This window comes from Heterocephalus glaber, unplaced genomic scaffold (assembly GCF_053883595.1).
Source record: "Heterocephalus glaber isolate CG9 unplaced genomic scaffold, H.glaber_assembly_v1.0 deba00001666, whole genome shotgun sequence".
Taxonomy (NCBI): Eukaryota; Metazoa; Chordata; class Mammalia; order Rodentia; family Bathyergidae; genus Heterocephalus; species Heterocephalus glaber.
The window spans coordinates 11,874,532-11,888,779 of record NW_028258406.1 but is presented as its reverse complement, the minus strand read 5'-3'; the positions used below and the strand labels follow the sequence as shown (position 1 = coordinate 11,888,779).

At 36.1% G+C, this 14,248-nt stretch overlaps 1 protein-coding gene across 3 annotated transcripts in view; it reads left to right on the top strand.

The window, feature by feature from the left end:
- Vwa8 (von Willebrand factor A domain containing 8) overlaps nucleotides 1–14,248 on the top strand; it is a 443,736-nt gene that overhangs the window by 94,058 nt on the left and 335,430 nt on the right. For all 3 annotated transcript variants that reach the window (XR_015445839.1, XM_004844253.3, XM_087197309.1), the window contains 4 exons: nucleotides 2,704–2,868; nucleotides 3,191–3,240; nucleotides 3,943–4,051; nucleotides 5,574–5,678. Coding sequence is in view for 2 of the 3 variants with exons in the window: in XM_004844253.3 (XP_004844310.1) it covers nucleotides 2,704–2,868; nucleotides 3,191–3,240; nucleotides 3,943–4,051; nucleotides 5,574–5,678 (429 nt within the window). In the remaining variant the exon portion in view is untranslated. The remainder of the gene's footprint in view (nucleotides 1–2,703; nucleotides 2,869–3,190; nucleotides 3,241–3,942; nucleotides 4,052–5,573; nucleotides 5,679–14,248) is intronic.

The window sequence follows — 14,248 nt, the reverse complement described above, 5'->3', positions numbered from 1 at the left end:
TTTTCTATTTGTGCAGTATGGTAATTTTCTTATAGATTTAGCTAAAGATCATTTCATTCTAATATAATTAGAAGGGGATAATTGAAGATTTAATCAATAAGAAAAAGTTAAGTTCACTCTATTTTATTTTAATAATTCATTTGATGAAATGAAAGTAATTTTTATTATTTGACTTTAAAAGTAGGTGTAGTATATAGAATATTTGTCTTAAACACATTTTAATTACAAAATAACTATTTGCCATAGGTATTATATTACTTAATCACCAGATTTAGTAAATGATTTGGAAAGAATATTATTCAGAATATATAATCATTCTTTAAAGCATAAGCATTACTTAAGAATAACATGTTTGATATATTCCTTATTCTTAGATTTGTGTACAAAGTTATTGGGCATATTACTTTGGATAGGAATTTGGGATATATGAGGATCCATAAGAAATTCTCATTTTTTTCTCGAAGTGTATATCAGTATAAATACATTTGATTAGTAAATGTTATTTCTGTATTTATGAAATCTGTCTTGTGAGAAATAACATACAGACAAAATTCCTTTATAGGTGGCGGGAGGGGAAGGGGAAAGGGAAGAAGGGAAAGGAAAAATTATGAGAAAAGATTAAAAAATGGAAAAGAAATCTATGTAAATAGGGAAAGGTGGAGGGGGCGGAGGGCGCACAGGTAATGGGGAAAAAAATGAGAACTAAGATCATGTACAGGTACAAGCACCCAATGATAAATGTAAATGTATACCTAAAATGTACCAATTAATATATAAATTAAAAAAAAAGATTCCTTTATAAATCAGTTTCTTCTTGGGACAATTTTTATGGTAAAAAGCTTCCACACTGTAATTTAAGTCCCACTTATTTCTAGCTGGATTCAACATACTAAATTTTAATATCTCAAAAATCTTATTGGTTTTTGTAGAATTTTGTTATTATAGAAATAAACAGTATGAACTTTATATTCTAATTATCACTTTCAGGTAAATGAAAAACAGAAACAGCCTGGTCTCTGAAAAACCAAGTATTTTTGGTTTTCAGACCAGGCTTGATCTCGATTCTTGTTTTCTAGTGTGTGTGACATAGCATCATAGTATCATTCTAATGATGTATGATTTGTGATTTTGATTGTGATTGAAATAATTTTATTATTTAAAAAATTAATTCAGTCATTTAAAAGACTCTTTTCCTATTATGTGCTAGAGGCAGTGAGACCTCTCAAGAGCTTGGATTTAGGGTGAGACAGTCTTGTACAGAACCAAATGTACAAATGTATAATGATAAAATCTTGCAAAGGATACAAAGTAGGGTTACAAAAGTAGTTCTATTCCAAGAGAGCATAAGAAAGAGGGCAGTTGTTATGAAGATGGTATCTCTTCTGAACTTTAAGTGATGTTTGTGTTGATGTGGTGTCATGTGAAAGGTGTTCCACTGCAAATGGAGCAGCGTTGGTGAAGCATGATACATTTGGAAAGTTACAGTTGTGTGAGGTTAGAGCACAGGATCACACTAGGTGAGGGTGCTGAGACTGGAAAAACCAGATGCAAATCCTGCCAGGAGAGAGGCCTTGAGTGCCATGCCAAAAGGTTGTAGGCTGTCATGTGGGTTGTGCTCTCTGAAGATCTACTGAAAGCTGTGGACTTTTCTCTCAAAATGTACATATACACATTTATATAAACTTTGTAAGCACCATGGGACCAACAGGTTAGGCTTTGAACAACCATTGATAGAGTTAGGCAGAGAAGGAAGGAAGCAACGTTTAACAGGTACCTGCTATGGACCAGTTGCTTTCACATACACTCTCTCGTTTAGTTTTCATAGCATCATAATAATGTAGGTGACATTATTTCTACTTATAGATGAGAAGGGTACATTTCCAAGGAAAATATAACATGCCCTTGGACATTTAGCTAAAGTGTGTATCAAATATTGAGCCAGGATTTGCGATTCCAAAACCTGTATTTTTTTCATTCCCTCAGCCCTACCATATACAGAACCATAGGTAAATTATATAACTCCTTTGGACTTCAGTTTTTAAGTTCATATAATAAAGAGATTAAGTGTCTATCTGGATTCTGGTGAAAGTTAAATGAGAAAAAAAAACTCATGAAAAGTGCTTAGCAGGTAGTAAGTTTTCAAAGCATGTTAGTTATTACTAGTAACGTGCCTTGGTAGTAATATACTCATAAACAAAATTATCTATTTAAGGTCTATGAACTGATTTCACATGTTGATGGTCTGTCCTTCTAGTACTCCTTTTTTTTTTTTTAACAACTTCTGGTCATATATTTTTCTTACCCTCTTAACTGTTCCTCTGTGTTACTGATTAAAGCTCAGCCTTCTGACCCAGGTCTCCTTTGTTCCTGGATATGTGAACTGCCTTTTCTTTGTAACACTGGTCCTCAAGTTGTGCATTTTCCCTGTCATCCTGATCCTGATCTTACTTTGTTCCTTGGTAGTTCTGTTTTGAGAATTCTCATATCCAATTCTGTTAATAGTCAAGGCCTAAGTTTCTTGGCTTGGCAGTCTTAGAGTCTATATCATGTAGGCTGTAATTTTCTTTTATTTTCTAAATTTTTTTTTGGATTTTTTGAGACAGGGTCTCATTATGTAGTTCAGGCTGGCCTTGAACTTGAGGCAATCCTCCTGCCTTGGCCTCCCAAATTCGGTAACTTTTTTAAAATCTCATATGTTCTTAGGATCATACTAAAGCAGAGTTGGATGCTTGGAAGATTGTCCGGGTTAGTGAAAATTTCCGAGTAATTGCTTTGGGCTTGCCAGTGCCCAGGTACTCTGGAAACCCATTAGACCCCCCTCTCCGTTCTCGATTTCAAGCCAGAGATATTTATTTTCTACCCTTCAAGGTAAGTAGACAAAGAATAATTAATTTTTAAAAAGTTTTTTGTACAATAAGAAATTCAAGTCTATAAAAATGTTACTGTGTTTTTAATGTGCTCTTCAGTAGATAATGAAAAAAGATATAAGGTGAAGAAAATCTCTGAAAACTAGGAAGAAAATTTATTGTGGCACTATTTGTCTGGAAGATTTTTTTAAAGATTGAAATGTTAAGAAGTGAATTTTTTGCTATCATTAGTAAAGTAAAAGGTTGGATTATATCTATGAAATTTGTATTTAATCTATTGTATTCTTTACTAATTGATCCAATATGTTTCTTTATTATTTTAGGACCAACTTAAACTGTTATATTCAGTTGGAGCCAATGTTTCTGCTGAAAAGTAAGTGTAGTTTTATAAATTTGTTTTGTCTGTTCATTGGTTGATTGATTGATGAATTTATTCAATAACAATTCTTTGAAGAATTTTTTAGTATGAAGAGTTTTGGTAAATGCTGGTGATAAAATTATTAAAATATGAACTTGTATAGGAAGAAGCTCAAGATCTAGTGGAGCTGAAAGATGTGTGAATAACATTAATGTAACACAGTATACAGTGCCATTCACAATATTGGGACTATTGTGGTTCAGACTTTAGAAAGTCTTCACAGGATATTGGTATTTTCAGTGAGTCCTAAAGAATGAGTAGGCTTTTGCCAAATAGGGAATGGAATCAAGGAATTCTAAGAGATTTCCTGAAACATAAGATATGAAAGTTTATCCTTTATTCCTAGGTCTATTAAAATTCTTAGTGGCTAGAGCTTAGATTTGGAATTGAAAAGGGTGGGAGATGAGGCTGGCAGTGTAGATATGGATTAGATTGTAAAAAAAAACCTCATGTATTTTGATGGACTTAGGGAATACTGTATTTCTGGCACTAATCAGTTCTAAATGGAATACTAAGATATGGAGTTAATTGTTCTTTAAGAATTAATGGTAGGACATTTCACGTTAATTAAACTGGTCTACTTATTTTATATTTAACATACTTCTGCATTTTATATTTTAAAACCTTTAGAATAAAAGACAATTTTTTTCCCCTTAGAATTTCTCAGCTCTTGTCCTTTGCCACAACTCTCTGTTCCCAAGAATCTTCTACTCTTGGACTTCCAGATTTTCCTTTAGATAGCTTACCAGCTGCAGTTCAAATCCTGGTATGTATGAAATAAATTAATGACTGGTATACCCAAATGTAGCAGAGAAAATTTGAAAGTAAATCATTGGGGATTAATCACTGCATGTTGCCTTGTCATATTCTTGTATAAAAGGCCTGAGATTGATTTGCTCTGCAGTGCAGTGAAGAGTACAGAGACTAAGGATATGTTCTGAGACCCTAAGTTTGTAGCTTTGGAAAAGGAAATGGTAGACATGCAGTTTCAGTAAAGTTACAGAGAGGCAAGGAAGGCTCAGCTTGATCCAGTAAGAGGTGTTCTGTAGTGAGGTAGTCCTCAGAGTTGCCCTGACCTGAGGGACTTGGTGCAGCACCGATATTGTCCACTACACTTTCACAAAGGGGGTGACAGTCCTGTCTGGAGTGATGGAAAGGCCTTCCAGGCAGAGGACACACACAAAACTGTTCAATCACAAAAGGGCCTGGTATCCTTGAAGAGTGAGAATAAGTTATATCCCTAGAGCAAGTGTGTGTGTGCGGTGGAGAATCATATTGTAATTAGAATCATATTGAGGTTAGACTCATATTGTGAAGAAATTTTCCTGGTGTGGAAATTTCCCTGGATTTTATGATGAGGAAGTGGCTCATCTGACATTATGAAATGGGTAGATATAAAGCGATCAGAGGTATGTTAGAGGAAGACACCTCCATTGATGGCAAGGAGAGCTGGGAGAGCCTGGATGCAGGGCTCAAATAGGAGGGTGTTTGAACATTTAGTGAGACACTGCTGAGGAGGACATCTTCTGAAGTAGCAGGCCATCTCAGCCCTTGGCAAGTGATTCTTTTAATTTTTATCTTTTTATGGTATTGGGGATTGAACCCAGGGCCTTTACACTGAGCTATATCTCCAAGCCCTTTTTAAAAATTGTTTATTTGAGACAAGGTCTTACTAGGTTGTAGAGGCTAGACTCAAACTTACAATCCTACTGCCTCAGCCTCCCAGAGTGCTGGGATTATAAGCATGCACCACCATGCCTGGCACATACTCTTATTTTTAAATATTACTGCTTTTTTCAAATGTGTGTAGTGAGTCAGAGTTAGGTGTTTACTTTGTTATATACATGCTGAACAGCATTTCTTCTGTTTATCAAATCTTGTACTTTCATTCTTTTTGTTTTTGCTCAAAACCTTTTGTAGAAAATAGTATAGCAAACATCTGTAACCTTTTCATCTAGAAACATCAACTGTTGACATATTGCCACATTTGCTTGCAAACCCCCCTGCCAAACTGCTTGGAAGTCAATAGTGTGATACTCTCTTAAATGTCTAAGTGTGTGACCTCTAAGAACCATCAAGACATAGGTGAAAGATTGAATTGTAGGAGTTTACCCAAAGGAAGGGTGGGGAACAGAAAGAAAGGAGGAAATGTTATTTGCTGTTTTATATTTCCAGAATACTATGGTTATTTTTGTAAGGCAATTTTAATGGCATATATACATTTCAGATAAAATTTCTGTGATTATTTTGGATGTTGCTTCACCCTATATATTTCTGCTCCTAAATAGGATTCCTTTCCTATGATGTCAATCAAACATGCAATCCAGTGGCTTTATCCATACACTGTTTTACTAGGAAATGACGGGAAGATGGCTGTGGAAGGTGTTTTAAAAGTGAGTATCTGCTTTCTTTCACTCCCTTTCCTTTCCCATTTTCCCTTGTCTTCCCGTCCCATTTCTCCCCATCTTTTCATTTTTCCTTTCTCTCTGTCCCTCTCCCTCTCCCTCCCCCTGCTTCTCTCTCATTTGCTTTCCCTTCTTACTTTTCAGGCATGGAAGTATCTATTGGATACTAGTGACAAGAAAAAAGGGATGGGGGAGCCAGCACAGAGAGTCTGTGTGGCTGATGTATTTGTTACATTGAGGAAACAAGAAAATTGACTTAGCAAATGAGTGCATACATTAAGGATAATGGGAGCTGTGCTTCTCATTGCTGGAGAAGGAATTTATAAACATAGAAAGTTGGAAGGCATGACAAAACTCTGAGGTGGTGATTTGAAATTGGGGATATTTAAATCTTGTTTAAAAAAATACATAGATTAAATATACAGTATAATAAAGATTGTGAGTTTATGTGCATTTGCATACACATATTTTCTACCTCTGTCTCCTAAGAGACCCTAAAAGATACACCTGTGTACTGGTTTCTAAATATCACACTCATCTAAGCAGCATTGGAACTCCTTAGAAGTAGGGCTGATTCAAGGATTGGACTAAGAAATCTTCAAGATGAACCAGGAACATTTTATGTGCCAGAGAATAAACAGATGTTCAGGTTTTTAATATCAATGATGTTAACCTATCAAAATAACAATTTGAGCATTAGATACAAATAATGATAGTAATGGACAACTCATTATATGAAACAGGAATTCATTAGTCCATACTGATATAAATATGGAAGAGAAAAATCTTTTTTTTTTTTTTTGTATTAAATTCTTTTATTGGTACATTGTAGGTATACAACACAATTACATTTCTCATTGGGAATTGTACCTTTACATAATGCATCTTGGTTCTTATTTTTTCCCCATTCTTAGCCCTCCCTTCACGCCCTCCACCCTTCCCTATTTACAAAGACTTTATTTCCATTTTTTCCATTTCTCATCATTTTTTCCTTTCCCTTCTTTCCTTTCCCCCGCCCCTCCCACTACCCCTACCCCTTTGGACCTTTTCTTCCTATTTTACATTATCGATTATTCATTCTAATCATTGGTACATTTTAGGTATACAACATAATTACATTCATCATTGGAAATTTGCACCTTTACATAGTCTCTCTTGGTTCTTATTTTTCACCCTTGCCCAGCCCTCCCTTCAACCCCTCCATTCCTCCCTATTTACAAAGATTTTGTTCCTATTTGAGAAAAATCTTTCTTAATGTAGAAGGCTTACCAATAAGTATATAAGAAACTATATAAATAGAAAAGTAAGAATGTGTCAATAAAGGATGTTAAAGCTGATGAGTGGTACATTCATGAGGAACAGGATATTGATAAAACTTCAGAAAATGTCCCTACAAAATACTCAGTTGCTTGCAAAAAAGGAAAGTGGCATTCTTACAGAAACAACAACTTGACCACGTGGGATAGATGGACACTGTGTGCCTCCTAAGTGTTCTGCTGAAGAGAGCATCATTTCTAGGGAAATCCTACTAAGAGTTCAGGGTGTATGTTGGTTGTAAGTAAATATCAGATAGTCCTAAGTCAAGGGCCCCTGTACAGAGCAAAGGCGAATATTCTTCAAAACTGTTCAGACCATGAAAGGTACACAAAAACTGAAGAAATGTGTCAGGTTTAAGGATACTAAAGAGAGATAGATAAATGCATTATAATGTTTCTGCACTGGATCTTGGACCAGGTAGGAACAAAGGACATTGTTGGTGCAGTTGTTAAAACTTATAGGATCTGTGTATTGCGTAGTACTATTGTATTAAATTAATTTCCTGATTTAAAAGCTTATATAGTGATTATTTTAACAAGAATTCTTGCCTTCAGGAAGAATAAACCAGAATGTTTCTTTTAAAAGTCATTAATTTTATTGGTACATTTTAGGTATACAATATGCTGATGCTCATTATTAGAAATTTGTATCTTTATGTAATATATCTTGGCTCTTCTTTTTTTCCTTATTCGCTGCCCTCCCTTCAACCCCTCCACCACTTCCTGTCTACAAAGACTTTCTTTCCATTTTTTTCTTTTCTCATATTTATTCCTTTTCTTTCTTTCCCTTCCCCTCACTTCCCCCTTTCCTTTCCTCCTACTTCCCCTTCCCTTTTCGACCATTTCTTCCTATTTCACATTATCTATTATACATTTTGATCCTTATTTAAACTTTCAGTTTCTCACACCAGAGAAACTATTCGGTATTTACACATGTGTGTCCTATTTATTTCACTTAAGGGTATCACCTCAATGTGCATCCATTTAGCTGTAAATGTCTCCAATTTCTCATTCTTTATGGCTGAGTAGTACTCCATTTTATAAAAAAAAGCCCCACATTTTCTTTATCCAGTCTCCATTTGATGGGCAATTGGACTGATTCCAAGCTTTAGCTATTACAAACTGTGCCACTATGAACATGGGTGCACCTATATCACTGTAGTATGATTCTTTTAACTCTTTGGGGAAGATACCCAGCAGGGGAATAGCTGAGTCAAATGGGACCTGTAATCCTAGTTTTGTGAGGTATCTCCATACTGATTTCCACAGTGGTTGCACCAGTCTACACTCGTACCAACAGTGGAGCAGGGTTCCTTTTTCCCCACACCCCGCCAGCATTTTTTATTGGTTGATTTCATGATAGCAGCCATTTTTTTTGTTTTTTGCTTAAATTCTTTTACTGGTACATTTTAGGTATACAATACATTTACATTTATCATTGGGTGCTTGTACCTGTACATGATGTATCTTGGTTCTTATTTTTTCCCCATTCCCTGTGCTCCCTTCCCTATTTACAAAGACTTTGTTTCCATTTTTTCCTTTTCTCATAATTTTTCCTTTCCCTTCTTTCCTTTCCCCTTCCCCTCCCAGTTCCTCTACCCCTTTGGAGCTTTTCGTCCTATTTCAAATTATCAGTTATTCATTTTAATCATTTTAATCCTTACTTAAACTTTCAGTTTCTCACACTAGAGAAACTACTCGGTATTTACACATGTGTGTCCTATTTATTTCACTTAAGAGTATGGCCTCGAAATGCATCTATTTAGCTATAAATGTCTAGTTTCTTGTTCTTTATGGCTGAGTAGTACTCCAGTTTATAAAAAAACCACGTCTTCTTTATCCAGTTTCCAGTTGATTGGCACTTGGGCTATTTCCAAGCTTTAGCTATTGATAGCAGCCATTCTTCCTGGGATGAGGTAGAGTATCAGCGTCGTTTTCATTTGTGAACTAGCACAGAGAATCAACAAGTGGGTCTGTTTCTTTGCCAGTAACATGTTGTTTTTATCACAGTAGCTTTGTAGTATAGTTTCAAGTTGAGGATTGTGATACCCCTACCTTGTCTTTGTTGCTTAAAATTGCTTTTGCTATTCTAGGTCTCTTCTGGTTCCAAATGAATCTTTGGATTATTTTCTTAAGCTCTGTGAAGCATGCTATTGGAATTTCCATTGAGACTGCATTGAATCTATGTAGCAGCTTTCAAAGTATGGCCATTTTCGCTATATTGGTTCTTCCTACCTAGGAGCAGGGGTTGTCTATTTTTTGATATCCTCTTCTATCTCTTTTTTCAGAGTGTTATAGTTTTCAGAGTAGATAGAGATCTTTGATTTCTTTCCTTAGGTTGATTCCTAGGTATTTTATTCTTTTGGATGCTATTGTGAAAGGAGTTGTTTCTCTAGTTCCTCTCTCAGTGAGTCTGTTGTTTGTGTACAGAAAGGCTATTAATTTTTGTGTGTTGACCTTATTATCCAGCTTCTTTACTGAATTTGGTTATGAAGTCTAGAAGACTTGGTGAAGTTCTTGGGGTATCATGTTTTCTGAAAATAATGACAACTTAACTTCTTCCTTTCCTATCTTTTTTCCTTTTATTTCTTTCTCTTGTCTAATTGCTGTGGCTCATGTTTCCAAAACTATATTGAACAGGACTGGTGATAGTGGACATCCTTGTCTTGTTCCTGATTTTAATGTGAAGGATTTCAGTTTTTGACCATTTAGTATGATATTGGCTATTGGTTTTTCATAGGTGGCTTTTATCAGTTTGAGATAGAGACTGTCTATTCCAATTTTCTGTAGGATTTTTATCATGAATGTGTGTTGGATTTAGTCGAATGCTTTTTCTGCATCTATTGAGACGATCATATAGTTTTGTCCTTGGCTCTGTTAATATAGTGTATTACGTTCATTCATTTGTGTATGTTGAACCATCCCTGCATCCCTGGGATGTATCCTGTTTGGTCAGGGTGTATGATCTTCTTGATGATATTCTGCATTTTGTTTGCCAGCATCTTATTGAGAATTTTTCCATGTATGTTCATTAATGAGATTGGCTTATAGTTCTCTTTTTCGGTTGGGTTTTTCTCTGCTTTGAGGATCAAGGTGTTGCTTGCTTCCAGGAATGAATTTGGGAGTATTGCTTCCCTTTCAATTTATTGAAGAGTTTAAACAGTAGTGGCAGTAGTTCTTCTCTAAATGTCTTGTAGACTTCAGCAGTGAAGCCATCAGGGCCTGGGATTTTCTTAGGTGGTAAGTTTTTTGTTTTTTGGTACTGGGGATCAAACTCAGGACCTTGCACTTGCAAGGCAGGTGTGGGCCCACTGAGCTAAATCCCCAGCTTTCTTAGTTGATAAGTTTTTTGTGCTTTTGTTTTTTTGGTACTGGGTGTCAAACTCGGGTCCTTGCACTTGGGCAGCAGGTGACAAAACCATTGAGCTAAATTCTTGGCCCTTAGTTGATAAGTTTTTAATTACATTTTCAATTTCATTGATTGATATTGGGCTGTTTAGAATCGGTTTGAGGTTATTTTCTTTTAGGGCTTGAAATACTTACTCCAGGCTCTTCTTGACTTGAGGTTTTGTGTTGAGAAGTCTGCTGTGATTCTGATGGGCTTTCCTTTGTATGTGATTTGTTTCTTTTCTCTGTTTGTAGAATTTTGTTCTTCTTTTGAGTTTCTGGAATCTTGATTATTATATGCTTAGGTGTAGATTTTTTTTTTTATCATGGCTAGTTGGAGTCCTATATGCCTCACTTATTTGTATGTCAAATTTTTTTCTCCTGCTTAGGAAGTTTTCTGCCATTACTTCTGTGAATAGTTTTTTTTTCTTTATGTGATTTGCATTCTCTCCTGTTTCTTCTTTGACTGATCAGTGTTATGTTATTTTTCTTTGCATTGTCTAGCATCTCCTCAATTGATTTCTTGGGGTCCCTTACTATTTTTAAGAAATTTTTTTTTCCTGGTCACTAGTTGCAGTCTTGTCTTCTATGTCTGATATTCTGTCCTCACATTGGCTCATTGTACCGCGTAAACTTGCAATGGAGTTAATAATCTCTTGGATATCTGTTTGCATCTATTCTATGGATTCCATTGGTTTCCTATGCTGAGATTCCATCATGTTCCTCAGCTCCTCTATTTTTTTTTTAATCTGTGTCTGCTCTAGAGTTGTTAATCATGTCTTTCACTATGGACACAATCTCTGTTGTTATCTGAGACATAATTTCTTACTGTACGTTTTTCCAGATCCTGTTTCGTTGTCAGTTTAGGGAGTTCAGTTGGTTTTGTATGAGATTGTTCCATCTTGTTGCCCTTTGTGGTTGCCTTAGGTGATTGGGAAGTCTGATTTTGAAACTTGTTTACATGATTTTTCCTTTCAATGGATGCATCCTGCTGCGCCTTTTCTGAAGCAACTCTTTGCTCACTCAGTAGGCTTCACTTCTCAGCAAGCCTCAGAGAGGCCTTCTCCCTGTTGCTCAGCACTGGGCCAATTCCTGGGTTCTGATTGGTGGCCTTCTGGATCCCTGTGCTGTGCTGTTGTCTGGGCAGGGTTCTGGTGGGGCCTGTGCACACTTAGGATGTATCTGACTGTGCCTGTGACTGGGGCCTGCCCACCTGTGTAGCTATTGTCTGGGAGGGCCTTTGGCTGGGGGCTGGACACCCAAGTTGCTGGTGTTTGAGTGGGCTTCTGCTTGGGGTGGCACACACTTACTGATGTTATCTTGGCAGGCCTCTGGCTGTGGCTGGTGTGCCTGTGCAGCTGTTTTCCAGGTGGGCCTTTGGTTGGCACCTGCGTGCCCAAGCTGTTGTTGTCTGGGTAGGGCCTTGCTGGGACCTGGGCACCCTCACCTCTGTTGTCCATGCAGGCTTCTCCAGAATGTTTAAGGGTATGGGGCATCATATCTGCAGCTTGCTCTCAAAATGTTCAGAAAAAATTCAGTGATTATATGCAGGTATGAATGCATGGGCACGTGCGTGCATGCGTTTGTGTGTACATGTGTATGTGTATCTGGGGAGTAAAAGGGGAAGAAAAAGAATGCTAAATTGTTAACCATTAGAGATCTTGGTGAAGGTGAAATAGCTTTTTAGAACAACTGTGCCTTGTAATTCTCTTTTAAATTTGAAATTATTTCAAATTAAAAATTTTAAGTAAATATTTAGTATAACATGTAAAAATAAAAAAAACAAATATGTAACATAACATTAGATTAATAGTTATCTACCTATAACTGAAATTAACTTGAAAAGCATGCATTTCATATTTTGGTGTGGAAATTCCCATAGAGCCTACCATTTAATATTCTTGCTTTTTTTTCTTTCTTTTTAAAAAATTTTATTAGTACATGTTTGTAGTACATGCATTGTACAGTTATCTTGGGAAGTTGGTACATGTGCACAATATAGTTTGTTTCTCTTTTTAATCCCCTTCCTTGCCTTCCCTCCCTTATCATCTAGTTCTCCTTTCTTCTTTTTCATTCTTGATATTGTTATTAATCTTAGTCTATGTTTATGGCATATAATGTCTATGTTCTTTGAGGTTATTAGGACCTTGTGACTGACATATTTTCACTCTACTTATTTCCTAATCCCCTCCCCCTTAGCCTTCACCATGGACCCATCCTCATGCTCTCACTTTTGTCACAGGTGGCGTATAATACATGGAACATGGTTTTCTTTGAAAATATATATGACATAATTTCCTTGGTATATAGTTAACAGTATTATTTTCTAAAATGGTAATTACATTACATAGCATCTCGTAGCTATATATTTACAAATTTTGACCCTTGCTAAAGATTTATTAACTCCCCAAATTAGTTCCCTCTTATGAGGAAGTTTTTGTTTCTCTTACACAGACTGGCTAAAGGTAGGTAGAATGTGAAAACTAAGCTGTCATGGAATATACATATATCCATATCTATATCTATACATTACATCTATATCTGTCTCTATATCTATCTTCATTTTCTAGAGGCCAGGACTTGAAAACCTTCAGCAAGTATATGGAATGGTATTTGTTTTTCCTTATCCTCAAATCTACATGTAGTTGATTTTGAGGATAAGTAGATTTGAGGATAAGTAGATACAGAAGCACCTTATATGAATCTAGTAGCAGAACTCAAGAGAGTAGAACAGTACATTATAGTTGCTTCAGTGAAAATTTTGTCAGATTATTTAGCCAACGAACTGGAAGAAATAATATTTTCATTAATTGCCAACATCATCAACAATAATAAAATAAAAATTTAAAAAGTGTAGTTAAGGAGAGAATCATGAAAAAGCTCAGTGAAAATAATGGTCAATAAAGAGATAAAGGAAAGTAGAAAAAACGGCAGAGATTAGAAACAGAATGAAGCAGTGAAATAGCAGCCACTGATGAAAGGGCAAGAAGAGGTATGCTGTGTGTGTAAAGGGGGTGGGAGAAAGAAAGGGAAGAGAGAGGAGAAGGAGAAGGGGAGGAGGAAGAAAGAAGAGGAAGAGGAAGAAGAAGAAAGGAGGAAGGAAGAGGAGAGAAGATATTAAGAACCATTTGGAAATGGGAAATTTATTCATGGGCTCAGGAATTAGGAAACTGCCATCTTCTGACTGTGTACTTCACTTTTTGTTTTTAGTGCTGGGGATCGAACTCAGGTCCTTGTGCTTGAGCAGCAGGTGGTAAAACCACTGAGCTAAATTCCTGGCCCTATGTACTTCACTTTTACATTTGTTCTAGGTGCTAGGAAAAAAAGAGAATTGAAACTTGTCTTTGATCAGTCATCATCTGAGATACCTTAGCATTGGTCACTGAAGCATCAGATGTTAAAGATCAAAGACATTCTCACTTCCAGATGAGCTTCATCAGTGCTCTCCACACAATGCCTGTGGCTTGATAACAAGGACAAATAGTTAGGGAGGAAGAGAATGTCCTGGAAAGTTCTGATAAAGTGAAGCAATGTAAAATTTATTTTTTTAATATTAAATTCTTTTATTGGTACATTTTAAGTATACAACACAATTACATTTCTCATTGGGAATTGTACCTTTACATAATGCATCTTGATTCTTATTTTTTCCCCATTCCTAGCCCTCCCTTCACTCCCTCCACTCTTCCCTATTTACAAAGACTTTATTTCCATTTTTTCCATTTCTCATCATTTTTCCTTTCCATTCTTTCCATTCCCCCGCCCCTCCCACTACCCCTACCCCTTTGGACCTTTTCTTCCTATTTTACATTATCGATTATTCATTCTAATCATTGGTACATTTTAGGTATACAA